This window comes from Toxorhynchites rutilus, chromosome 3, assembly GCF_029784135.1.
Source record: "Toxorhynchites rutilus septentrionalis strain SRP chromosome 3, ASM2978413v1, whole genome shotgun sequence".
Classification (NCBI taxonomy): Eukaryota; Metazoa; Arthropoda; class Insecta; order Diptera; family Culicidae; genus Toxorhynchites; species Toxorhynchites rutilus.
Window position 1 is genome coordinate 102956941 of NC_073746.1, and position 27130 is coordinate 102984070.

Here is a 27130-nt window from a genome sequence, read left to right on the forward strand (position 1 = left end):
AAAGAGGCATATGAGGACATATTAGTCTTACAACCAGTGCCGGCAACTAATTACACCTGCTGGCATACTGCACATTCTTTCACATCAACATTTTCATCAGTTTCAGTGAATATGGTTCGAATTCTAACTAAGTATAAGTATAAGTATAAGTATCTATACAAAGTATAACAAAGTATAAGAACCTTTCATTTTAAAAACTCAGAGCCCTCATTGACCATCTTTGTGTTGTTCAGAATAATTACGTCCACGCAACAATCATCAGCGATGGTGATCGGTCCTCGGTCGAATGAAGATCAATTCATCTATACATCTGCTCTGCTCTGCAAGAAACATTGGGCTGCTGTTCTATTAATAACAATAATAACAACAACAATGATCGCTCGCTGAAGTTCTACGCATACCGTTTGAATATTAGGCAAAATGTTGATAACTATCCGCTGCGATAACTACTACCATAATGCATGAATTGATTTAAATTGGGATTAGTTTGCAATTGAATTAGTAAATAGTTTCATTCATTAACTAGTTTAATCAATAATTTAATCAATACACACAAAAGATAGCTCTGCGCAGCGGCGATATCGTACCCAATGAGGAACATCCGCGGTGGAATTATTACCAATTGAAGAAACACAATTGATCACTAAGCCAACGACAGTCCTACGTCAACCCTGCGGTTATATGATAGCTTTTTTCAATAAAATTTTGTCAATAAAATTTCAATGAACTGGTAAGAAATTGTTGTGTTTCTCATGAAAGGTGAAAGTCAACAATTATAATCGGCTAACAATGAAAGATTCGAATTCAATTCAACTGTGAGATAATTTTCACAGTTGAATTGAATTCGAATCCTGTTAATCCTGTCGGATGAGAAAAGGAAGCATTCGCTCCCATTCACTCCGACGAAAAATTAATCGCTCTTAATCAGGAAAATGGTGATTCGGATGAATCAGTTTAATTTAACACGACGATACTCTCGTAATCCGTACTCATATACAACCGCGGAAATCAATCAATTGAGCCACAGCTATAATTCCCTTCCGATATGGGACAAAAGCACCCGCGCTTACCTGAGAGAAAACTTTCTGCCGTTGCCGCTGGCGCTTCCGGTTGGCTGCTTCCGCCTCAAGCTGGCGCTGATTTTCCACATCATTAATCGCCGCTTCCTCGCCGGGAACAGGTTTGAGGATTTTCAGATTGTGAAGCGAATGCATTTGCTGGACCTGCTGCTGCTGCAAGGCTTCCGCCCTCGGTTCACCTCGGGGGGCATCGTACTCGTCCGGCTGCAATTGATGGTCCTCCTCGTAGTAAGACGAGGTATCGTAGCTCCACTGATTTCGGTCCTCTGCAAATCCGGGCAAATTATGGCCATTATAATAACTTTTTCCGGCTTCGTAGCCAGAAGAGTGGTGCAGCAGCTGGCCGCTCTCGTCGCCGTCCATCGTCGCCGACGCCGTCGTTTCCATCGTTGTTTCCGGGCCGGAAACGTCGTGTGTCTCGTTAGATGGCTGGTTGTCACGGCGCCGCTCCCATTGGGCTTCGTTGCCGATAATTAAGTGCTCATCGCAGTACCTGCTGATGCGGAAATCTGTAACGGGAACAAACCACACGATTTGTGTACAGTGCTGAAGGTAACAAGAGGAACATTTATCAAATTTATATTGCGAATAGTTCTAATATTTCTTCCTCGGCGATTTAACACATTGACGTGGTCTGTGAAGTTAATATTACTTTATGTTATCGGTTACATTAATGTAATCTGAAATTGGAGTGGGTCACATTTGGCCACACAGTTTGATACTCCTAGGTTGTGAGCGACGCTCAAGAACCGTTTTCCAAAATATTTATCTGAAGTTCGGTGTGCGGTAATGGGACATACGATCATGTTTCACCGTATCAGATTCAAAATTTGAATCACTATTCATATAAACGATGCGAAAACCAACAGTTGGTATCTCAAATTGAACATAATACCGTTCTCTGGTTTCTGTGGTTAAATGCTAAAATCTCGCGTCGTTTATGTTTTGTATACATATATCTATCCACAAAAGTTCTGTCGATACACTCGATGAAACATAAATCACAAACCGCACAAGAGTGGTGCAAAGAATGGTGTGGCAATGCACATTCTCATGCTTCTTGGCACGGTGGATGCTTGCCACATCCTCGCGTATATCCTTGTGGCATTCAGATAAAATGCATGAGTGACGCTATACATTCAGCGAAAAAAATATAAAACGAGAAAAAACTACCCATATAATACAAAAACACCACCACCGTTTCAAAAGGAGAGAAATGTTGCATGTCATGTAGTATCCCATTCGTTACGAGCAATATTATCTCAGAAGTGGATTTCACGCATCGCTTGGGTGGGGATTTATCAATTGTTGGTGGCGTTATCTTCATGCGGCCAACTACACAGCACTGAATGAATCCTTCTTGCTTCTAACAAAGCCAACACTATCTCTATAGGGATATACATATAGCTGTAACGATCGTTGACTGGCAAAAAGGTCACCGCAAACGAGAACTATCGTCGAATTATGTTCCCAAACTGCCACGATGACCCTTTTTTGTTACATAAATTGCATTGTCGATCGATGAGGCGTGTGTCGATGGAGCTACTCGGAAACCACTAGAGCCTATAGCCGCTATCGCCTTGTGTCTAAAAGCGTAGTGTTCAAATTGGAACTCCATGGTGGTAATAAACGGATCGAGCCTGCTACAGTAACCGACATACTGAAGCTGCCTATGGGGTACATATAGGTTTTGAGGGATTTTCAAAAGATTGCCTAATTATCATTGAAAGGTATTGGACCATGATGTTGAAGCGACATTATGTCCCTCTAAATATCGATGCGTCAATCTTTGTACCAACAAAACATGGTTCGTGGATAGCGCTGCTTTTCTTTCCAGTGTTTTAACGTTGCGATTTCAATATCAGCGGCAGGAAACGCGAAGGGAGGTCGGTGAACTTTAATACCGTTGAATCGGGGTCAAGATTCTTCTGAGACTCAACAAGAGATACTCATGGTGATGAGTAATGTGCAAAGAGAATAGGAAATTGGATTTCGTAGAAACTCAAGCCGCTTTTTCCACGTGCAAACAACTGCTCCATAGGCAAAATAGAAAGGATTTCTTGCATCGAATTGTAAATCAAGAAAGGCTAGAATAAAAGTGAATCGAAACGAAAACCCAAAGCGAAAAAATCGCTGTCAAAGTCCGGGTTTAATGTACTTTAGTGGCAAAACCGAATCCGTGTTGACGACATTGAGCTTTGTTTTACAGTTTTGTGAAGCGTCAAAGATGGAATTGCGGACTTTGGATTTTCAGGCGGAATGAAAACTTGTTTAAAATAAAAATTATGAATGAAAATTAAGCTCGACGTATCAAATTAATGTTCTTCTTCTCCTTTTTTGTTGATGGCACTAATGTTTCTAGTGAACCTTTGTGAGTTCGGATTAAGCGGTTGCAGACAGACGCGTTTGTGTTCTGTGCTATTCCTCACAGTTTTCATGGTTTTCTGATTTAAAACCATGTACTTCGAAATGAGAAAGTGATACGAAATAAAGAACGGATTCATTGGAGTTTTTCGAAACTTTTCAGACAACTAAAGAAAGCAATTGATTAATGCAACTGCTAAAAACTATTTTGTTTTTGCATGACGATTGCGTAACATGGAGAGACATTTTTCGGTACAGTCCGTCTTGCTTTGCAATACGCAATTTTTCTTCAAGTTTGTGTGTGCTTGCAAAACAGATAGTGAAGTGGAGGTGAAATGAAATCTACTGAAAGTAGAAGATCAAAGTTTATGAGTTAAATCTATGGGCCTGATTACGAACGTCACTTCACGGTGAAAACGAAATGAATTGTATGCAATTTGTATACATTTTATTCCGTTTTCATCATTTCCTGTTGACTCGGTTATTTTCATGTTCCATCATGTTTTTTTTCTTCCACCGAGTGATGCAAGCTATAAGTGTTAGTGTGTGCGTGAGTCGTTCATAATCAAAGCGGAATCGTGTGTAAATGGCTTGATGGCAGAAAGATATATAATCGAATTTTGTTCGAGTGGTATTATCACGATGAACGGAGACATAATAGCTGTACAAGCAGTTAAATTGTCAAGCAAATATATCCCACAGCTCAGTTTTCTCTATCTTTCTAATCAATTTTATCTTTTGTCATATATTTTATCCCAAAGTTCTGATTATCTGGTTATAATTCGTAAAAATTCCTTGTATATTCTGATGGGATTGTGTAATTGTGTAGAAGAAAAACTCCAGCCCAGTGCATACTAACGAATAATTCTCACTCATATTCCCACAGTCACCTAACTTTCGATTTGCTTTATTTGCTTTTGAGAACAAAGTTTTTAAACAAAACAGCTTACAAAAAATTACGTAGTAATCATTCAGTTAAAATTGAGGAAAAATTAAAATAATTATAATTTGAATTAAATTACAGTAATTCATAGAAAACAATTCATCTCATTTCGCCGAATAGTTGAGAGTTCACGTTTTTAGTATCACACTATCCCTTCCATGATAAACGCTAGGGAACCGCACTATAGAGGCGACCCTTCTGGCCGTCGGGCGGCGAATATCATATTAACATTCCTTCCCTTCAGGTGGAAACAGAATGCCGCGTTGTGCGTTGCTTCTCATCAGCAGTCATTGCTTGCGTTTTGTACTAAAACATTCGTCCGACGCAGTCTGCTGATTTGCAGTCACAATCTAGCATTCGCGTCACCACTTTTCATGTAAACAAAAACAAAATAAAGTTCGTATGAAAATCTTATTCTTGTTGTGTCCGAGGATCAGTTGAATGTTTTTAAAAACAACACATTGACATATCCGCGCTGCCGGCATTGAGCTTCGTTTACTAGTTTAGGGGAGAGTGAAAGAATAGCAGATTTTCAGTCGGAATGAACACGTTTTCAAAATTAAAATTATGAATGAAAATTAGCTTTTCTATATCAAACTAGTACTCTATTCAAATGAAAAACATTTTTGTTTGCAGGTGGTGAAAAAGTCTCATACGGAAATTGTTTGTAAAGACAACTCTATATTATGATGAAAAAATTCAGCAACAATGTTGGAATTGTTTAGCCATATGGTTGAACGAAAGTCAGAAACACGTGTTTCAAGTAATCAAATAACATGATGTGAAAATTTTCATTAAAATTTTAGAATTTGAAAACCTGCTTCGTGTCTTCTAATCTGATAGAGATTACACTAATGAGTTTGGGACCCAAATTATGGCCCTAATTTGAAATTGTCACCAGACGTCGACACCATGCCACTGTCATCGCGAATTCTGCGCAAGCAGTTTAGAACAAATGTTAGCGTTTAGTACAACGATGCGAATGACGCAACGCATTATTGTGTTCGACTAAATGGAAACACACATATTTAAAATGAAGTGTCAAAGCACAATTGTCGCAACGCGACGCATGGCGCGGCATTCTGGTCCCACCTTTCCCCTGGTGACTGTGAGGACGTGACCGGCGTCGTTATTTATCATTTAAAGCTCGAATCACTGAAAATTGCACAACGAGAATGGTTTGCTAGTCCCAAGCGTCATTCTGTGTGTTCTTTGTGCAATTTGATTGGTTCAGGTCAATCACGGAGAGCAACTACGAATTGTACAGTCTACCCCAGCTCAAGTTCAAGCTAATGTTTCTGGTGAACCTTTGCTGTCTCGACTTAGTATCACTTGCGTCATTTTTATTAGTACTGTAAGTTACATCTAATTCGACATCTAGCTAATTGGACAGACCTGTAATGCGACAAGTTTAATTGGACATTTTTGTGAACATACTATGTAAATGAAAAACACTTTGTTTTGCAGATGGTGAAAAAATCTCATACGAAAATTGTGACTGAAGATAATTTTAATGATGAAACAGATAGTAGTTTGGCTGGATACTCGATACCGCATATCCGAAAAGCTTTGAGGTCGGATGGCCGAATATTCAATTATTTATTTGCGAATACGAAACTGGGAGAAACTGAACGTGTGCATGAAGCAAATAGAGAATTTCATTTTAGGGAGCGATCAACACATTTTTACATAAAAATAATATATGAAAACAATACGGAAGAAAGTCTCATTCGAAGATAACATTTCAGGTATAAGAAAGACGAAACGTTTGCAACGTGAAACGTCGTATTGAATAGAATTCACAAAATGTGTAAGAGCGCATTGTGAGCAGGGCTTGACAATTTCGAAACTAAAAGATGAAAATGACTTTCCTTTCTCTTCAGCCAATTTCAACTTCGATTGTGTGTATTCACTACGCATACCGAAACATCGATTATTCAATTTCGTTTTCATTCTGCTGTCGTTTTCTTTGAATTTGAAATCAGATGCTTTCAATTGACGATTGAAACTCCCCTATTCATGGTCATGTGTCACTTTCAATTGCTATATGTCACATTCAATTGTACATGTGAAAGGAAGATCACTGCTTTCAATTGAAGGTTTCATTCGATTTCATTTCTCCAAACTTAATATTCCCGGTCTTTCAAAAAAGTGGAATTTAAAGAGGCATATGAGGACATATTAGTCTTACAACCAGTGCCGGCAACTAATTACACCTGCTGGCATACTGCACATTCTTTCACATCAACATTTTCATCAGTTTCAGTGAATATGGTTCGAATTCTAACTAAGTATAAGTATAAGTATCTATACAAAGTATAACAAAGTATAAGAACCTTTCATTTTCAAAACTCAGAGCCCTCATTGACCATCTTTGTGTTGTTCAGAATAATTACGTCCACGCAACAATCATCAGCGATGGAGATCGGTCCTCGGTCGAATGAAGATCGATTCATCTATACATCTGCTCTGCTCTGCAAGAAACATTGGGCTGCTGTTCTATTGATAACAATAATAACAACAACAATGATCATCACTGATCATCACATCAAGAACAGAAGGAATATTCTTACACCTAAATGGTTACTATGTAATGTGCTGTTTATAGATATAATAAACATGTGACATGTACACGATTAAAATTCGGCTCTGTTACAGCTAAAATGCTAATGGGCCTCAAAATAAGCAAATGGGAGAAAAAAAGAACCTTTCATTTTCATTTGACGATTTGATAATTTCGCTTCAGTAACTATACTATTCTAATACAAATTCAATCGGATTGGTTCCAAATTCATTAAATATGTAATTCATTAAAAATATCATTCAAAATGCATCTTATCTTTTTATTTCGTTTAAATCACACATAACAAGTACATACATATGTACATAAAATAACAACAAACTCAAAAAACCAACAAACAGAACTGAAACAACTTCACGTTATATATAAAATATGTGTGTATGTACAGCCATTCCATGTAGCTATCAGGGTTTGGCTTTGTGTGTGTTGCTTGTTCTCGTTGCGCGAAACATAGAACTTGTTCATCTCCAGTACACGTGAAGAGCACACATTCGATACTTTTAGTTGCCATTCGTATTTGCTCTTGTGCGCATCGGCTCTGTTCTGATGCACCAAGCTCCTAGCTTTGTTGACGGTTTTGACCGAGAGTCGAGAAACGATTTTTCATAAACGGTCATTCTCGCAATGTTTCATTTTTATCGTTGCAACAGTGTGCATCTGTTAGACGCGTGTTTGATGCTTGTTGAATGGCGATGCACGGAAGATGCCTCTCGTTAAATACTCAGTGCAATGCGTGCATTGATATGAAGAAACAAATTGCGACATATGACCAATTAGTATATTGTTCTCGCAAAAGCACGAAAGAATCGTTGCTTCTCGAAATGATTCTACAAAACCACGCAAGCCATCAAACATTTTCAGGGTTTCCGGAACATTTTACTAAAGCTTATTTATTAAATTCCGACGTATTCGTAAATCATATCTGACAAAAAAAAAAAATATTACGTAGTCCTACGTCCTAAGCGGTCGTGTCTCGGATACAACCCCTCGATTTTTTTTTTGAATCAATGCTAGCGTTCAAAATCATAAGAGCCCAACTGACATTTTAGCAGAAACTGAAATTTCAGTATTATTGAGGTGTTGTAAACTAAATTTCAATTTAATTTTTCTTCTCGTTACTTCGACCAAAAACGTTAATGAACCTAGTCAGAGTCACAGAATCTTCTGTTCCTTCGACAGAGAAACATTTGACAGTGCATGGGAAAAAATGTTGCAAGGTTTTTTCATTTAAAGTTCACTTGAAAAATAAATTTAAATGACTCCGTATGACCTAGATTAAAACGAAAAGCTTTTCGTTTGCGACTTAGCTTTAGATGAATGAAGTGTGCAGCTCCCTAATTGTGAAAAAAGTAATTACAATTGCTGACAAGAGATAAACTTCCATGAAGTTTCTCTGAAATCCAAACATAGTACACATTAGAATACTATTTCTGATATAAGAAGAAATCAAAGGAAAAAAAAACAAACATTTTAGTTCGTGACATGTTCTGTTTATTTTATAATGCGAAACAATTTTTGGAAATATGTAATTAGTTTCTGTATATCCTCTTTCAACGTTATTCGTTGAAACATTCAATTCTTCACCATTCGAGTAACTGACTGGTATGCATGATATGTAAACTTCATATTTTCGTGGCAACTAATGCAATCAAAGTTTAACACAACCAAAACCAGTGAATTTTCCCACGCGAAGTTTTTTCAATATTTTTCGATTTTAAATGTTCTAAAAATCTTAAGAAGTGACAAAATCGCAAGTCGAGCCGACGATAAACATGAAAGTGTACCGCTTTTTCACTGCAAGTAAGATTTTATGTGATTTTTCATCGATTTCATACTGAATAGTTTTTGTTTACCTCAGCAAAATGTTTAAGTATCACGTCCCGCGATGCCGGAACAGAATAATTTCGAATGAGATAATCTAATCGTAGATGTTTTCAGCTATCCCATGCATTCGCTCCTTGGATCGGAAATGGGAACGACACTGCTTCTATATAACCTCTCCACACATTTGTTTATCGGTTTTGCATTATTTCTATAGTACAGGTGCGATAATTTCACTGTTTTAAGTTTTAAAATAATTAAGTAAACTGATATTTCATCATTTCGAAACATATTTTGAGACAGTTCTCGTGTTATAATTTAAAAAATTAAAAAATGTTTGGATTTATATGGATTCGATCGATGGTTTATTACTATTTTTAGCTTTTTTTTCTCTGCCTATCACACTTGAACAAAACAGGGAGTAGACTACCTTCTGATTCTACGTACTTTGGTCTTGACCAGGGCATGATGATACTGACCCATGCTGTGCGTTACTGTAATCTACTACGTGCAGAATAACAGAATCAGTGTTGAAAAAGCATAACGTTTGTAACGCATGGTAGAAAACAAAATAAATAATTTCGGAACAGGTCTTCCTTATTAACAGCTATTAGCTAAATTAGTGAACGAGTGAATGAGTTTAAATACTATATAAAACAAACAATTGACTAGCTCCACAATTGACTAGCTCCCTGCTATCGCCTATCTCTTCCTATGTGCTCGAATGATGCCAACATCACAGCTATCAGTTAGGTTCAAAAACTATGAAAGCGTTGTTGTCTGCTCTCAGCTACCACAGTAAAAAAATCATACTAAACACTTTAATCAACCAATGTAATGGTTTACATTTTTCCTAAATGAAATTAAATGTCCAAAGCTTTATTTATTTAGAATCCGAAATCACAAAACTAGTTGTATCTAGAGATTGATTATTCCATGATCGGTTCATGTCTGCCGCATCCCTTGCCATATTGAGAACTACCTGGCAAATTTATCAACGTAAACGGACTTCAATTTTCTGGAGGTATCTCCTTTGGCAGTGGTCTCATAAAATTTCAGGCCTGGGAACTGTCCAAAATCCATATCCACGTACGTTTCGTCGTATTCGAAACGTTAACGCTAAAAATTTCGTCGAAGCCGGATGATTTCTTGTTTTTTGAATGCATTACTTTTTTAACCGCAAATGCTGTTTTTTTATACAAAATATTCCTTTTTCAATGCAATAATCATAATCCATCATAACAATGTCAAATAGTGCGTTAGGCAGCATGTCAAATACTTTCGAACACAAGTGTTGGCAATTTCCCATGGAACCACTAGTGGTTATGAAAAAAAAAGTCCAAACGATGTCATGCGGGGATCGAGCCAACGCCGACTGGAATGCCAGGCTGTTTTATACAACCACGCTATCCACATAGCTACTGTTGCTGTTGCATAAATGCGTGATAATATTACACCACCTTATAAAATGTAGTTGAAAGGTGTTTTCTAAGAGTAAAAAGGAGAGCATAAACGGTAACCTATATTCTTTTCGGTCTGGGCCGTGTATGTGACAAAGTACACGGAAAGGTTTAGTGTGTGCTTATTTGCAATGTGTCTCTTGTTTCGCTCGCTCATAGTGCTCCTATATTGCTATGGCATATATATTATACAAATGCTGTACCAGTATGGGAGAGTGACACATATTTTGTAATTTTTAAACTCATTTAACACATTAAGGATCGCACGTTTTAGGGCAAACTTGTACGCTTCATTTGTCCGGATTCCACGAATGAAATCGTTCCCTTCGGCGTTGATGAGACGAAGGCAAGCCATCGGTAGGCCTTGTTAGATTCTTGGAAGAGTAAGGATTTAACCATCAAGTGTAGAAAACACGGTTCATTTCGTGACCCATCCGTTACAGACGGAACGCGAAACACGAGAAAACTCGTGAGCGGTCCGCAATGTGTTAATATAATAAATCAGGATGCCAAAACATGTGCTCATGTTCTGAGATAACGAAAAAGCGTTCTACGACCATATAAGCAACGAGAAGCTAGAATACTTGCTAGCTAGAATAGCTAGAATTATCAGCGATGTAACGAGCTTCTGGATAGGTATTTTGGAGACCCCAGTACAAAATCGCGTAGGACAAATGTTGTTAAGACAGGAGGAGGAGAGTTGTGGTGAAATTGGAGAGATGCCAACTATCATCGTCGGAGAGCACGATGTCCGCGAAGCCTCACGGTACCTGAGAAACTGGGCAGCACCGGGCCCTGATGGTGTTCGGATCTTCTGGCACAAGAAGCTGCCCGTCGCATATCCAACAACAAGGTGCTACGTAACCTCCACATACTTCCTGAATTCGCCACCCGTGACGTGCCCTTCCTACAGTCCCCCCCCCCAAAGACAGCAACACATTGAACCCATCAATGTACAGACCAATAATGTGCCCATCGAGTCTGTACAACATACTGATCAGCATCATAACCGCCAAAGTTTTTGCCCACTGCGAATAACATCACATCATCACAAAAGAGCAGAAAGACTGCAAGAAAAAACTCATAGCTGCAAAGACCAGTCCATCTTCGACGCAGCCATAGTCGGACAAGCGGTATATAGTATATGAATATTCCAAGGCGACTCTGTCAGCTCGCTTTGGTTTTGTCTGGGGTTCACTCAGTAGTACGCTCAATAGAAATGGTCATGGCAATAAGATAAGGTATGGTGACCTTCAATTTTGAAGTAGTTAAATGGAGCAAAACTGACCTAGAAGACCTTGAGAGGAGGATGAGGAAAGCATTCAAAGAGGCCGCAATGCACCAACCTCAATCGGCACTGGAGAGAGTGACATTACAACGCAAAGAAGGGGAACTTGAAATCGTCGACATTTCCGCACTGTGTGTTGCTCAAGTACGACAATTGCGCGAGTACAACGCAGAATGCGCCAACCAAATCGGGCTGTCTGCGCCGCTGATAGTGCCACAAAACTCAAGACGATGGCTACTCCAACGTCTTGTATGTGACCCACATTAAGAACGGTTCTGCCAACATTACACGCCTGAGGGAAATCAATACAATCTTCAGCATTGTGGTACAATGGGACCACTACAAACCATAAAATCGCGACGTAACACAGTTTTCAAATTGCCACGGGACGAAAAATTGCCACATGAAAACTATTTGTGGCAAGTGTACTGCTGATACAATGGCAATGGGTATGGCCTCAAGTTATGGCAGTTTGTGTTGAACATAGACCATATGACGAGATAGGTTCCGAATTATATTAGAGAGGCTTTCAAACGAGCCCTCTTTTGTATGCTCTCTAACTATTGTCGTAGCTAGAAAGAGTTGTATTATCGATATTTATTACTTTGTCTCTATCTTTTACTTCGAATGATGGAAGGCTATTGTTTGCGTTAACTCCCATGCTATATTGCATACAATAATGCATGGTACACTTTAACGTGAAACTTCACTGCAAGGACTGTCCTATTTTTACGTAGGGCTATAGATTTTATCTTTAAGGGAACCGTATTAGAAAACATCTCCTTTTGCTGCGGCTGAATTTGATTATTTGCATACCAATCGAATCGGGTTAAAATTTGTTCAAGTTGCAAACAAGTTATGATACACTAGTCCGCAGATAGTTCAAATTGACGACAATTAGAAGTATTATAATTTTTATTCGTTTTTCAGAATTCGATCCACTAGTATGGGATGTTATGGTTTATATCATAGATTAGTTGATGTTTCTTGATTATCGAGTCGATATGCGAGAGAGAATGCCATGAAATCCGAAAAATTATTTGGAGCTAATCATGATGTGATATTCACTAAGACGCGACGCGAGACAAGACAAACACTTACTGTTTTTACTATTAAATGGTTTAAAAATTACCTTAAGTGTCGACCGGTTTCGGGCGCGAAGCTGCCCATCTACGGGCCAATGTCCGACTGATTACTCGTTGTCTTCGTGCGTGTTGTGCAGTCGTCCGAAGGATGGAGAGTTAAGTTACTGAATTCTCAGCTCCGTTAAGTTGAACAAACATGAAGTGATGGGAGGATCATCTTCATTCATCAACGGCTTCTGGGAGTTGCTGATGAACATTGATTCCCATGCGTTAAGTTGTGTTGACTTTCGGACGTATTTTATCAGCTTTGCTTTCGTTCAATCGATGTTGTGGTCAAGGCTGGTGGTGTGTACCGCTACTGCTGAGTCATTTGATTTGCTGTTATCTACTGCCGTTCTATGCTCCCTTATGCGTACCTTAACTTTTCGACGAGTTTGCCCGATATATACAGCAGGGCCATTTCGGCACGGTATTTCATAAATCCCGGATTGCTCGTCGGGAGAAATCTTGTCCTTCAGGTTACATAGCAAATCACGAAGGGTATTTTCGCTTTTATACACTATGTGTAGTGCTTGTCTTTTAAGTGTGTTTTTGATCGGATTCGTTATTTTGGGGTAGAATGGCAGAGTAATTCTCTTTATGTCGTCTATCTCCGGTTGTAGTGTTGTGATGCCTAGTATGTATTTTTTGCGTTTGTGTTTTCGAAGAATCCTTTCCACAAATTCCTTCCCGTACCCATTTACTGTGGCCGCTTTGTAAATATTTTCTTTTTCTTTCGCAAACTCTTCTTCTTCCATGGGGATATTGTAAAGGCGATGTGCCATGGAATGGAAGGAATCGCTCGTTATAAAACGATCAGTGGAAGTTGGTTTGCGGTAGATTCCTAATTTCAGGGTGTTGTCTTCTTTCCTGGTAATCTCCAAGTCCAGGAAAGGTAATTTTCCATCCACCTCTTTTTCACAAGTAAATGTGATCGAATCGTGACGAGAATTCAGCATGTCGAGCGTTTTGGCTAGGTAGCGCTCTTTCACCGATGCGAAAATGTCGTCTACGTATCATCTCCATGTTCGAGGGAAGAGTTTTTCTTTTGCAATTTCATCCTCAAAGTCGCTCATGAAGACATTCGCCAGAAGAGGTGAAAGTTTGCTACCCATGCTCAAACCAAACGTTTGCTTGTACATTTTTCCCCTGAATGCGAAAAAATTCTGCTTCATACACACTTCGGCAACAAGAAGGTAAGCCTCAATGTGATGATGTGGCGCACGTCTTCGTTCCAAGCGTCGGCGTAGGCTTTTCAAATGATGTGACTGCTGTAAAATGTAAAATCAACGCTATCGAAGACTTAACCTTTTAGAAAATCTGTGAGCTCACCTTGAGGGAATGATAAGGAAAAGTACGTTTGGAAGAAGAATTGACTAAGTTCAGCTGCTATTATTTTCACCTGCTCAATAATGATTTTGTTTTTCTCGTTTCTTGACCTTTTTCTTAATTCCTCTGTGATTAATTGCATGTTCTTGGTGTCGAGTCACTGCTTCTGCCGTTGCTCTTCTGCAAGCATCATGCTTCTCCAGCTCTGTACTATCACAGCGAAAAACATGTTTATAACGACGTAGTAAGAATCCAGATACATTGCGCTGTTTGCGCTTTGTTCCTATTTGCTCATATGGATATACATGTTTATATACCGATACGATTCCCAACATCGTCCCCTAGTGTTTCATTGTGCACTGTAATCCCGGCATAAGACGGAGCTTTGTTTCCCCTCTCGTGATATTGATTTATTATTCGTGTTGCATTGTTCCACTTTTCGACACGTTGTAGGTCACGTTCAAGATGACAGCGGATTTCCGCATATATATACATGTGAAGGGGAATGAACAGGGATTGTAATGCTGTACACTTCGGATTGAACGTTGGTGCTGCACTGAATGAAATCAGGACATTACGTTTGAATTCTGCTATTTTCGTTCCAGTTTCGATCCGTGAATTACTTTTCTCAGTACAACGTAAAATATGAAGGAAAAAAAAACAAGCTATGTTTCGATGCTTTAAAAAAACGTTACACAAATTATTTATGAATTCATAATTGAACACACGAAACTGTTTTTGCGGAAAATCAAACCATAATACAAAGTAACCTGTAATTCGAGTTGATTCAACCAAAACCTTCAATCATCCCAATCACCCTTCCGGTCGTATATTCACAGGAAAAAGTTTTCCCCGAATAAAGGATCATTCATTAGTGCATCAGCAGCGCATTACCGGGTATGAATTCATAGAGGCTAAAATTATTCGTCTCCTCCATTCCAATTTGTTCTTATTCATCGTGTTCTGTACCCACTGTACCTGCACCACTATTCCAACGCTTTAAATTCAAACTAACCCCCGGTTGTGTGCACGCGATGATTACTGGAATGTATCTCTGGTGTAAACAAATGAGACGGTGCACATGGCAGGTGTCAGGCACTATAATTTTAAAAAACAACTGTAGGGGCGGCCCTCTATTTTGCCTCAAGGTAGATTTATTTTGTCTGTACTTCGTGATATATGGTGGAGTGATCACATAGAATGGGAAGGGAGAATATAATTAGTAATCAACTAAATGTGACTCGAACAAATCAGTTGATTCAACCATAGAATAGACAAAAGGTAGACAAAATAATGTGACAAGCAAAATTTTGTCACGATTCAAATAGATATAACTCTTCGAGGAATGTACTAACCGCAACTGGTTACATTTGATGAAGACATTTGTTTATTTTTATTATCCTGATCCATTATCCGGATCTTCCGTATTTTCGGAGAGTATGTTGAGCTGCTTCTCTTTTTTTTTTTTATTAAATCGTTTATTTTTACAGGCTCAGTTACATAAGTTTAAAGGAGCCAAACTCCTATCTGTATTGTTACAAGTATATATAATCATTTTTCATTAATTCTAGTGTTAATGAAGTAGAGAACCGATTACTCGCAGTTTGCTCGAGTTTAGAAGGGTGACATTTTTTTCAGGAAAAGGAAGGGATATAAGGATATGTTGACAATGTTCACACTCACATTCGCACTCACATTCATCATACTCAATTCTTAAGCCTATCTTATATCTAATATGTATTTACATTTCACCTTATTCTATTGTTAGTAAGAAGGGATTTAATTTCTCGCGAAGGAAAAGGAAAAGGAAAATATAAGGATATAAGGACAATCACACACGAAGATCGATAACTTTTAAGAAGACGTATATTTGGGACATGTAATCAAGGTCTAACCGAGCCAACACATCTCTCACCGGCACATTGGGCTGTCTTCCTCTGGCCCGAAGAGAGTTTTCTAAATTCGATCTGGCAACAAGATACACCTCGCACTACCAAACAACGTGTTCGATGTCGTGGTAACCTTGGCCACAAGCACAGATATTGCCATCGGCAAGATTAAAACGAAAGAGTAGCGCGTCTAACGAACAGTGATTGGACATGAGTCGAGAGAAGGTGCGAATAAAGTCCCGACTCAAGTCCAGACTTTTGAACCATGGTTTGAGGCTAACCTTAGGGATAATCGAGTGAAGCCACCGACCCAATTCATCTTCGTTCCACTTACGTTGCCATTTAACGATGATATTTTTACGGACTAAAGAATAAAATTCATTGAAGGCGATTTGACGCTGATAAATATCGCCTTCCATTGCACCTACCTTTGCCAATGAGTCAGCCCTCTCATTACCCGGAATTGAGCAATGTGAGGGGACCCAGACAAAAGTAATGACATAACAGCGTCTGGTTAAAGCACTCAAAATTTCTCGTTGCCTCTCTTTCTATCGCTGGTATTTTTCTTTGTGTGATACTCTATCTACATTGTTATATATTTCTAAAACTAGAAACAGCGACGAGTTGTCACCAGGGCCAGGAATCAGTATCCGTTAAGGTGAAGGTGGAAGCTAGCCACAAATGGCTGCCACAATGGCGCTCATTTCTTTCATCTCCCTCCCTCACCCCTCGCCAGAAAATCAATAATTTTGCGAAACAGTGTGAAGAAAATGATCATTTTCGCACACTTCCTATCAAATAATATCAACCAAACTCTAATCGATTACTCACATGATATTAAATTTTCTTCTGCTGTCGCACTGTATAGTGAAAAACGTCGGAAAACTCGAGCAAGTGCTCTGAAAGTAAAATTTTCATCTTTCAATCTTCGGCAATGGTTTTGTTTGTGTTGGTGAAAGCATCGTTATTTTTTCGACACTGATGCTAGACAACATCAGCGAAACTGCTATAGAAACCACTCAATAAAATGTAATTTCTGAGTCATAGCGTTTCATGTCATGAAAATCAATAGAATAAAATTGTGTTGATATCAATACAATTTTTTTTTACGTTTAATGGGTCCATAATGTAAGTTTTAGAAACTTTAACATTGGGTAAGAAAAGTGTATTGCAGAGCTCGGAACACTGCCAAGGGGTCGATATTGACCCCTTGGGTCTATTTCAGATTCCCAGGGGTCGACATGAACGAAAACTGATTTTGGTGGTCAACGAGGCCTTAAAATCGACCCCTATTAATAAAAACAAGTTCTCATTTGAATCATTCAAGATACTGTATAAGTTGTGTAACGTGAACTATCTTGTTTTAAGAATGCAAATGCAAAAATTTTAGTAGGAAGTATTAGGTGTACCGGTAAGTTTCTTCGGTTTTACAACAGATGGCGTAACTTGACTACTATTCCAGTGAATAAAATTTCCAGACGTTCGTTGGAAAGCTACTGTCATTGCGCGTCTGTCGTCAGTATATATTTTTTTATAATGCGTAAACAACATAGTTTTTTGCCACTTCGAATTTTGAACCAACGAGAGTGTTTTCGCGGGGAGGGTTACTTCATTACTTCAATATGAAGAAAAAAGCTGCGGAAACCGCAAGTTTATGGTGACCATGCTCCTACTGAGCGAACGTGTCAAACGTGGTTTGCACGGTTTAAAAGTGGTAATTTTGACTTGGGAGACGAAGAACGTTTGTGTTGGTGAAAGCATCGTTATTTTTTCGACACTGATGCTAGACAACATCAGCGAAACTGCTATAGAAACCACTCAATAAAATGTAATTTCTGAGTCATAGCGTTTCATGTCATGAAAATCAATAGAATAAAATTGTGTTGATATCAATACAATTTTTTTTTTACGTTTAATGGGTCCATAATGTAAGTTTTAGAAACTTTAACATTGGGTAAGAAAAGTGTATTGCAGAGCTCGGAACACTGCCAAGGGGTCGATATTGACCCCTTGGGTCTATTTCAGATTCCCAGGGGTCGACATGAACGAAAACTGATTTTGGTGGTCAACGAGGCCTTAAAATCGACCCCTATTAATAAAAACAAGTTCTCATTTGAATCATTCAAGATACTGTATAAGTTGTGTAACGTGAACTATCTTGTTTTAAGAATGCAAATGCAAAAATTTTAGTAGGAAGTATTAGGTGTACCGGTAAGTTTCTTCGGTTTTACAACAGATGGCGTAACTTGACTACTATTCCAGTGAATAAAATTTCCAGACGTTCGTTGGAAAGCTACTGTCATTGCGCGTCTGTCGTCAGTATATATTTTTTTATAATGCGTAAACAACATAGTTTTTTGCCACTTCGAATTTTGAACCAACGAGAGTGTTTTCGCGGGGAGGGTTACTTCATTACTTCAATATGAAGAAAAAAGCTGCGGAAACCGCAAGTTTATGGTGACCATGCTCCTACTGAGCGAACGTGTCAAACGTGGTTTGCACGGTTTAAAAGTGGTAATTTTGACTTGGGAGACGAAGAACGTTCTGAACCGCCAGTTTTAACCGGAGTTTTAAGATGAAAAATTGTAGGCTTTACTCGATCAAGATCTGTCACAAATGCAACAAGAACTTGTTCAAACACTTGGAGTAGCTCAGCAAACCATATCTGATTGTTTAAAAGCAATGGGAATGATCCGAAAGATAGGACATTGGGTGCCGTATGAATTGAAGCCACGAGACGTCGAACGCCGTTTTTTCACGTGCGAACAACTGTTCCAACGGCATAAAAGAAAGGGTTTTTTTTTGCATCGAATCGTTACTGGCGATGAAAAGTGGGTCCATTACGACAATCCTAAATGTCGGGCAACGTATGGATACCCCGGCCATGCATCAACATCGACAGCCACGCGGATTATTCATGGTCAGAAGGTTATGCTGTTTGGTGGGACCAGCTGGGTGTGGTGTACTATGAGCTGCTAAAACCGATCTCTTCTTCTTCTTAAATGGCACTAACGTTCCTAGAGGAACTTCGCCGTCTCAACGTAGTATTACTTGCGTCATTTTAATTAGTATTTAGTTGAGATTTCTATACCAAATAACACGCCTTGAAAGCATTCTGAGTGGCAAGCTCTAGAATACGCGTGACCCCAGTGCAAGTCGAAGCAAATTTCTTTGACGAAAATTTCCCCGACCAGAACGGGAATCGAACCCGAACCCCCGGCATGATAATGTGGGACGCTAACCACTCGGACACGAGAGCCACTAACAGGAGACCTCTACCGACGACAATTGATGCGTTTGAACCGTGCACTGGAGGAAAAATTATGATTTACACTTGATATTTACTGAATATTATGTCTGTTTATTGTTAAGAAAATGATGTCGAACTTACTCACTTAATCAACCGCAATGATTTTGATATGATATGATAAGATATAGATACTATTGTTAATGTAATTTGGCTATAGGGGTCGATGGTATCACTTTATTCTGGAAAAGGGGTCTCTTGGCCAAAATAGCTTAAGAATCCCTGCTCTAGACCATGAAAGCCACTAAAAATGGAGGCATGCACACAAGCGAAAAGGCATGAAAAATGGAAAAAAATGCAGGTTTTAACTCATGTCATATTTTGCTACTCTTACTTTCTCTGTCAGTCCGAATAGTCAAAACAGGCCTTTAACGTTTATTTATTTATAACGTTTATAACGTGAAATTTGCTCTTGCACAACAATTACATCGGACGATGGTATGAAAAAGGTCATTAGCAATTTTTATTTCAATTTCGTTCTAGTGTTGGCAAGCAGCCAACATATGAGCCAATTTTAAAAGTGTTTTTCTTTGTTTTCGAAATGCTATATGAGAAAATTTCTAGAGCAACATGTCAATAGGGCCTATCCTCTTTGATTGATTCTCTTCATCTACATTATCTTTCATTAACCTTCCTATACTCGCACATAGGTCTGACAGACTGAAAATCAATGAGGTGGCTGAATCAAATGACTATTAAAACTGAATGAAGTTGAATAAAAAATAGTTCTGAAGTTTTTTCATTCAATTTTATATATTTTTTAAATAAATACCAACAGCGCCTCAAAATACACAATAGCAATATTACAGAGACACGCACAGTCTGTGAGTATACGAGTTACGATTTTTCGTGCGAGTATAGGAGAGTTAATAACTCAGCAGTAAAAGCATTTTCTGATGTGTTCGACGACAAGGAGTGTTAAGAGGAATCTCGTTTATCAAACTACAGAGCAAAACAGGAGCAAAATATTTCTGAAAGGCCATGGTTATCGAAAAAGAAAGTCGATGAAGAGAATCGAACAACGAAGACAGACCCTTTTGACATGTTGCTCTAGATTTAACTTGCAGGCAGAAAACTTAAGTTGAATAAATTCGCCTTAATATAAGGTTATCATCCCCTTGTATCGTTGATGCCATACCATCAAACTGTATAAGATTCTCAATTGAATGTGAATAGTGAAATTTTAATTGACAAAGTTGTTATGAATGCATTTTCGTAAACTGTGTGAATGTTTATGTAAGAATGAACTGCCATCTTCGTCTCAATGATGGTGAAGGATTTTTGATATGCTTATAGAAATGGAAAGAAAAAAAAAGAAAATAGAAAGTAGTCTACATAAGTTTAAGCATCTGAATTTTGATAGCGATTGGAACATAGTAGAGTTTGTTCTTATTGTGGAATTGGATATGTAAGTTTCGATAAGAAGGAGCAGAGCTATGATTGAGGTTTGTTTGAAGATCGGGAGAACGTGCAAGGAAGACCCATTAGCAATTTCTGAAGGATCAAGAAGACAACCATCAGAATAAACGGAGAGCCTATAATCTGAAATTCATCCAACGGGTCAAATGTTTGATTAAGCTGGAAATTAGAACAGTTAGTCTGACAAACTTTGCAGTCAGGCTACAGTAAACTCAGAAGATTCTAGGGGACGACTGAACTGAAAGATTTGCTGTTTACTTCTTACTAACAGAAACCGAAGAAACTTTTGAACGGATGAAGCTTGGTGAAACACCAGTATCACAAAGAGGTGATTTCATATCTGTAAATTCAATCAGTTCGTTTTTGTTTGTAAAACTGGTTATGTAATAAATTAATTATCAACTAGATAATTGACCAACTGTGACTTATGTAGGGAAATGAGGCGGGACCTTCATTATTATTATTAATAGTGAGAGAAGAATTCAAATCGAACGATATTTCACTAATTCACAGCAACATGAGGCTGATCAAGATGCGTATCCATCTTTGTTAAAGAAATATAGAGTAGTCTTGAACTACCTCTCTAAATTATAAAGGCCATGTAGTTCCCCAAAAATTGTTTTTGGTGATTTTTGGATTGGATTGTAACTGTTTTACTGTGTTTGGTGAGTGCAATTGAAAAGGTCAGTATGAACCCCTTGAATAAATAGTGTTTTCATTTTCTATACCAAAAAATAGGTTTATATTCAAGAATGGGCGTTGTCATCTTTTTCTGTATCAATTGATTTAAGCGCTTTTTCGTTTTTATATAATGGTACATCTGAAATAGTTGTTTTTACATGATCGTAAAAAATGTTGCAAACTTGGTTTGCGAGATGCTGTTCTAGTACGCTATATCGAAAGTTAAATAAAAAAAGAGCGAAGTACCTACGTAGAAATGAAGAAAAACAACATCCTTTTGCTCAATCTCTCATATTTATCTTCAGTTAGACTTGCGACTCGATTTTGCACGCGAGTACAAGAGGGTTAAGTTTTGTTTTATTGTCTAGTACTACATTCATTTCCTAATGACTTTTTGATGCTGTCAACGTTGGTAGACCGCAGACTAACATTTGAACAATTAGTCGCCCATGATGCCCAATAGTTTGGTCACCCCTGAAATAGACTATGTTCTGTAAAATATCAAGCAAAAATTCGTTCAAATACAGAGATGAACCAGCCTTCGGCTGAAAATCGCTTTAATGAAGGATGAAAAAAACTTTCAAATAAAATTCAAACAGACAGTTACTAAAAAGAAGATATATGAATTTACTATAATATCAAACGAATTGATACATTTATTTTCTTTAAGCAGAGTCAAGAACTTGATAGAACTGATGTGTAAACCGAGCTCAAGTCGACGGAATTTCGCAAGAGCTTTTATCGATGTTGACTGTAATTGTTGTGAGAAAATTGGCACAGTCAAATACTTGTGGAAGAATTCAAAGACATCTGCAGCTAATGATTGTTGATAGCTATGGTAGGAACATTAGAAGAACGTGTAAATAATGGAAATAATGTAAATAATGTAATGTAAATAATGACTTATTGAAACCAACACGGGAGTTCGCAACCGAACACAACTTATGCGTTTGGGTCGATCATTGAATGAAACAACCGGAATATGATCAGACGCAACAAGGTGATTTTGCTGCACTACAATGCTAGGCCACATGTTGCTCAAGTTGTTATAGTTTACCTGGAGGTTCTTCAAAAGGATGTCCTACCCCACCCGTCATATTCTCTTCATATCACCACATCATACTACCATTTTCCCGATCTATGACGATGAGCTGATTTAAACTATATTCACTATATTCACATAAGTCGGATCGGAAACTCTAAACGGAAACTCAATGGATGAATGTTTTCGGTCACCCACCGTGCTGAAGAATGGCGAATTATGTCAGAAATGTCGTATCCACTCTTATGTAGGGCTACGTCTTTTAGTATGGGTGCACAATCATAAAATAGATTACGTACTTCATGAAATAGTGTTAGCGTCAATAGCTATTTTCACTGTGAATGGATTTCGATCAAGCCCCGCTCAAGAAAATATGATCCGCGAGTCGAGATTGTGCCGTCAATTTAACTGTCATCGTCAAACCTATCGGTGAAGTCAAGACGATTCTATGGTTTATGGTGCGACCGTTTGGTTGATAAGCGGGTTAGGGGAGCGGTGTATGACAGCAGTACAGAAGCAAGCTTTATTCGAAGATCAACGTTTTGCGTATAAAATAAAGATCAACGAATCGAAGATCAACGTAGAATAGACGAAACGTTTGAAACGTAAAATGTCGTATTAAATTGAGTTCACAAAACCGTGTACACTTGTGTTGTTTTGTGTACAAAAAATACTATATTTTTAAGATCTCTAGAATCTTCTAGAAGATTGTGTACTTTCACGATGCATATTTAGTACGCTTGTGTATTGTTCTCGCGAGGCTAGGAATGAAGAACTAAAAATACGGAACAAAATAGCTCCGTAGTCCTACGTCAACAATTCGGACAATTCACATTATTCGATTATTCGAGTTTTCGTAGTTTTGATGTCAAAAGAGCGACTATGTTCAAAATTTCCAAAGTCCAAAGTTTCGATAAACTAAAATATGTATTGCTTTTTATCGAGCAAAATGGTAAATACCGTTTTGAATCATATTTCGGACGCTTAAGGCATATGATGCAGAAAACAGATCTAAACTTTATGCACAGGTATTATTTGGTTGATATTTTTAATAAATTAGTTCAATATGCTTCTAAGCTTTCTACTTTGGTACCTATTTGATTGAAAACATAAAAAATAATCGAATAAAATGCTTTTCAAATGAAGCAATAAGAATCAAATTTCGGACACTTTATTTTGTAAATCAAGAGTCAAGACGATATTTTTTACATCGGAATTGGAGTCATTTGAATCATTTCTAACAAGTGGAATTGGAATCGCATATTCACTATGTGAAATGAAGGCATTTTAACTTGCATGCTTGAAAAATATAATTTCTTGTCACTATTATGAGCATTCTGTACTTCGTTATCTTCCTCAACGAATTTCTCCGTTCGGCCAGTATCCGAGAACGATGCTGATAGTGAATGAACGGTGTGTTAATATCAATGAATGACAAAACTAGGGATATTTTCTTTTGCTCAAATTCCGTGAACGCAGAACAGGACGAAAAAGAGAATGAACAAAATTGGATGAATCAACTGTGAGGGGCTTGCTGTGATTGTGAGGTTCGGCGTTGGTTCATTTTCGGTATCCCGAATGCAATGGATAATGATCGAATGTGGTCGGAAATTCAGCTGAAAAGATTGATGTGATACAGATATTTCCAAGCACTGATCACAGTAAACTGTTAACGATGATGAGAACTGATGAAACACGGGAGAAATTTAAATATTTATGAACGGGTAAATTCTACGTACTCACGCTAAGGAAACGTCAAACACAAACGATAATGAGTAGTGTTGTAAGATTTCTGCCGATTATGTTATAATTCAAATGTAGTTCTCATGTGAAATGATAGTGAAACCAAGGGATTACTCTAAAGAAGCAATTGTGATATTAATTTGATAGTTATATCATCAGTGCATTAAGCATTATTAGAACAAAGTATCCGAAATATGATGTCGTCCGAAATATGATTCAGAACGGTACGTAGTTGTACTGATACGCAGGTTTTTTGATCGTATTAAAAATCCATTTATTTTGTCTGTCATGGTAGATTGTATTTCAATAATAATGCATTTGTAAATTGCCAAATCTGTTCGTACTAGTGGTTTCCAATCATCTGAACATTTCAGCCCAAATGTAGCTCATGGATTGAAATTTTGTGTACTCCTGTGGCAGTGAATTTAGTGGTTTTCACAGAAAATAACGTCCATTCCAGAAAGATTAGCCAAGGGGTCGCAAACGCACAGCGGCGTTTTGCGATTGTGCACATGTCTCACCCGAACGATTTTGGAATATTCTTTTTTTTTTGCAGAGGTAGTGTTCAGGACATATAAAAACTCAGTGGGGGTGAAATTCAGAGAGGGTGAAAATAAAACGTATATTTTGCACGCTTTCAACACTCTCTCCCGCTGGTATTGTTCCCACACACAAAAATATAATACTGCTGGATGTAGCTAGATCCACGAAATCATGAGAAGCGTTATTTTTAGTATCATCTAGCCCCTTGATTGAGAACAATTTGATATCCTTTAGACTATAATTGCCGATGCTTCAATTATAACTAATCAAAACTTATCAAAACTATACGACACGCCATAGCTTCAATCAACGTCAGCGCAAATGTGTTGAAACAATTTATCTCAAATTATGAAAACTCGTGCGCATCATTCCTGCGTGACATTTAATTATCCTTATTGGGAAATCAATCGATTGGTGCAACCCTCCGCTGTAGTGGAAACAGAGGCTGCGAACCCCTGCCGATACTATCTCGCTGCCAGTCGTCCCATTTGGCCAGCACCAGAACACATGGCGTGTGTCATAAAAAACCCTACTGTTTTTATTTGAACGCGGCGAAAAGTGACTTCCAATCATTTGGTGTCGATATCCATTATTTGATAACATTTCTTTCGGTTGTTTATCGCAATCATCACTAAGTGTTTGTTTCAGAAAACACTGCAAGAGACTTCCCGAGAAACCAATAAATGTTTCTCCTTAGCTTCAACAGACAGGTGATGAGTAGGTGATTTTTCTCACACCCTATGTGTTACCATTCACATACATTCTTCTAAGCACATGTTGTTCGTTACACGCACAAATCAGTGGCGTGTGTTATTCTCTGGTTTCATTACAGACACCTTCTCCAGAAACTAAAAAGAATACTATTGTCAGAAGAGAAACCAAAAAAAAAGAGATAACTTTAACCACCAACAATTTAATGAAGCTATTAAATCGCACTTATTCTTCGGCTTGTAGTGCCGTAGTGTTTTCCTCATCCGTATTTAATATATCATAAGAATTGGTACATTTTCATCTGCTGTCAGGCTTATGTTTCGGCTTTCTGTTGCTTTCATTCGGCTTTTCAACAACGCAACTGTCAAAGCGTTGAGACTCGTCACCGCATCGCACCGGCAACGCAAAGCGAGGGGGAGGAGAATTTCGGGTCGTCATGGATTTATGTTCAATTTAGGGGACATCTTTCCGGCGGCACCGTCACAGAGATCGGGTGAGTGGCGGCTCTACCATCCCATCAGCTGGGTGAATTTAATGAAAATGTGCAGAGCGACACTTTATGCTGATGGAGATTAAAGATACGTCGCGCCATTTTACAGCCCTAGATCTCCGTGCCTGGAGACATAGAAATTTTGACACAATATCGAGAGTATCCGATACTCTGGGGAGTAATTTAGGTGGCTTATTCTCCTTCGGGTTGTATTAGGTCCCTAGTGGCGGACTCGGCGCGAATAGCTCATTTGGGGAAAAGCAGAAAAACGTTAGCTATGTTCATGAGGACAACTCCCAGTAAAGAACTTCGAACACTCTAGATCAGCTATACCTAACCTTCGGCTCTACTGATCTAGCCCGTTACCATTTTGGAAACATGAGATGAGAATAATGGAATTTGACACATTAAACATGTTTGCACATTACACAATTACACATTAGTTAGTTGTCTAATCTCCTAATCTCCTAAAGTATCAGTCAAAGTCATTCAAGAAAACCTGTCGTTGGCGGTATCGGCCAGAACCGTACACGCCTAGCTGAGCATGGACTCGAGAGCAGATTCACAAAAAAACGTTCATTCATTATCAAGAAAATTAAACTGAACTGGAATTTGCCCGGAATCATGGTAACAAACCCAAAGACTTTTGGAAAAAAGTACTTTGGACTGAGGAATCGAATTTGAGAAATTTGAGGGTGGCGGAAGGATGACGAAGAATTGCAGGAACGTCATTTGCAGACTACAGTCAAGCGTGTAGAAAGCAATGTAATGGTGCGGGGATGCTTTTCCTGGGCTGGTGTTGGAAATCTGGTGTGAATTCACGGAATCATGACAGCATCCTTAAGGACGACCTGAAGGAATCGCTCCGGAAAATTGGCCTACGAAACAGATCCGTTTTCCAACAGAACAACGAAGCAAACCGCTAAGAAGACCAAGGCCTATTACCATTCACGCAAAATAAAACCCCTTTGAATGGACACCACAAAGTCCTGATCTCAACCCGTTTGAGAACCTGTGGGCCATTCTAGACAACAAAGTGGTGAAAGATGGTGTCAATAATAAGAATCATTCGCTATCCAACTCTTGACGAGTAAAGTTCAGTGTCGTTATTGTGCGTTGCCACTTTTACTATTGTGCGATTGGTATAGTGTACGAGTGAAGGTCATTGCTGTCCGCTTTCGAATTGACCTTTTGTGAAGTGGAACAAAGGAAGCAGCGCTCTTGCAGCTTGCAGCCCTTGGCGGCTGTTGAACATCGGCATAACGGGATCGCCATCGTGTGGCTGTCGTTAACGGGAATTAACATCACGTGACCGT

General features: G+C 38.5%; 1 protein-coding gene across 2 annotated transcripts in view; it reads right to left on the reverse strand.

Moving 5' to 3' along the window:
- The window catches only part of LOC129779793 (uncharacterized), a 375110-nt gene that overhangs the window by 104021 nt on the left and 243959 nt on the right, over positions 1-27130 (reverse strand). For both annotated transcript variants that reach the window (XM_055787497.1, XM_055787495.1), the window contains exon 5: positions 1071-1588. In XM_055787497.1, the coding sequence (XP_055643472.1) occupies positions 1071-1588 (518 nt within the window). The remainder of the gene's footprint in view (positions 1-1070; positions 1589-27130) is intronic.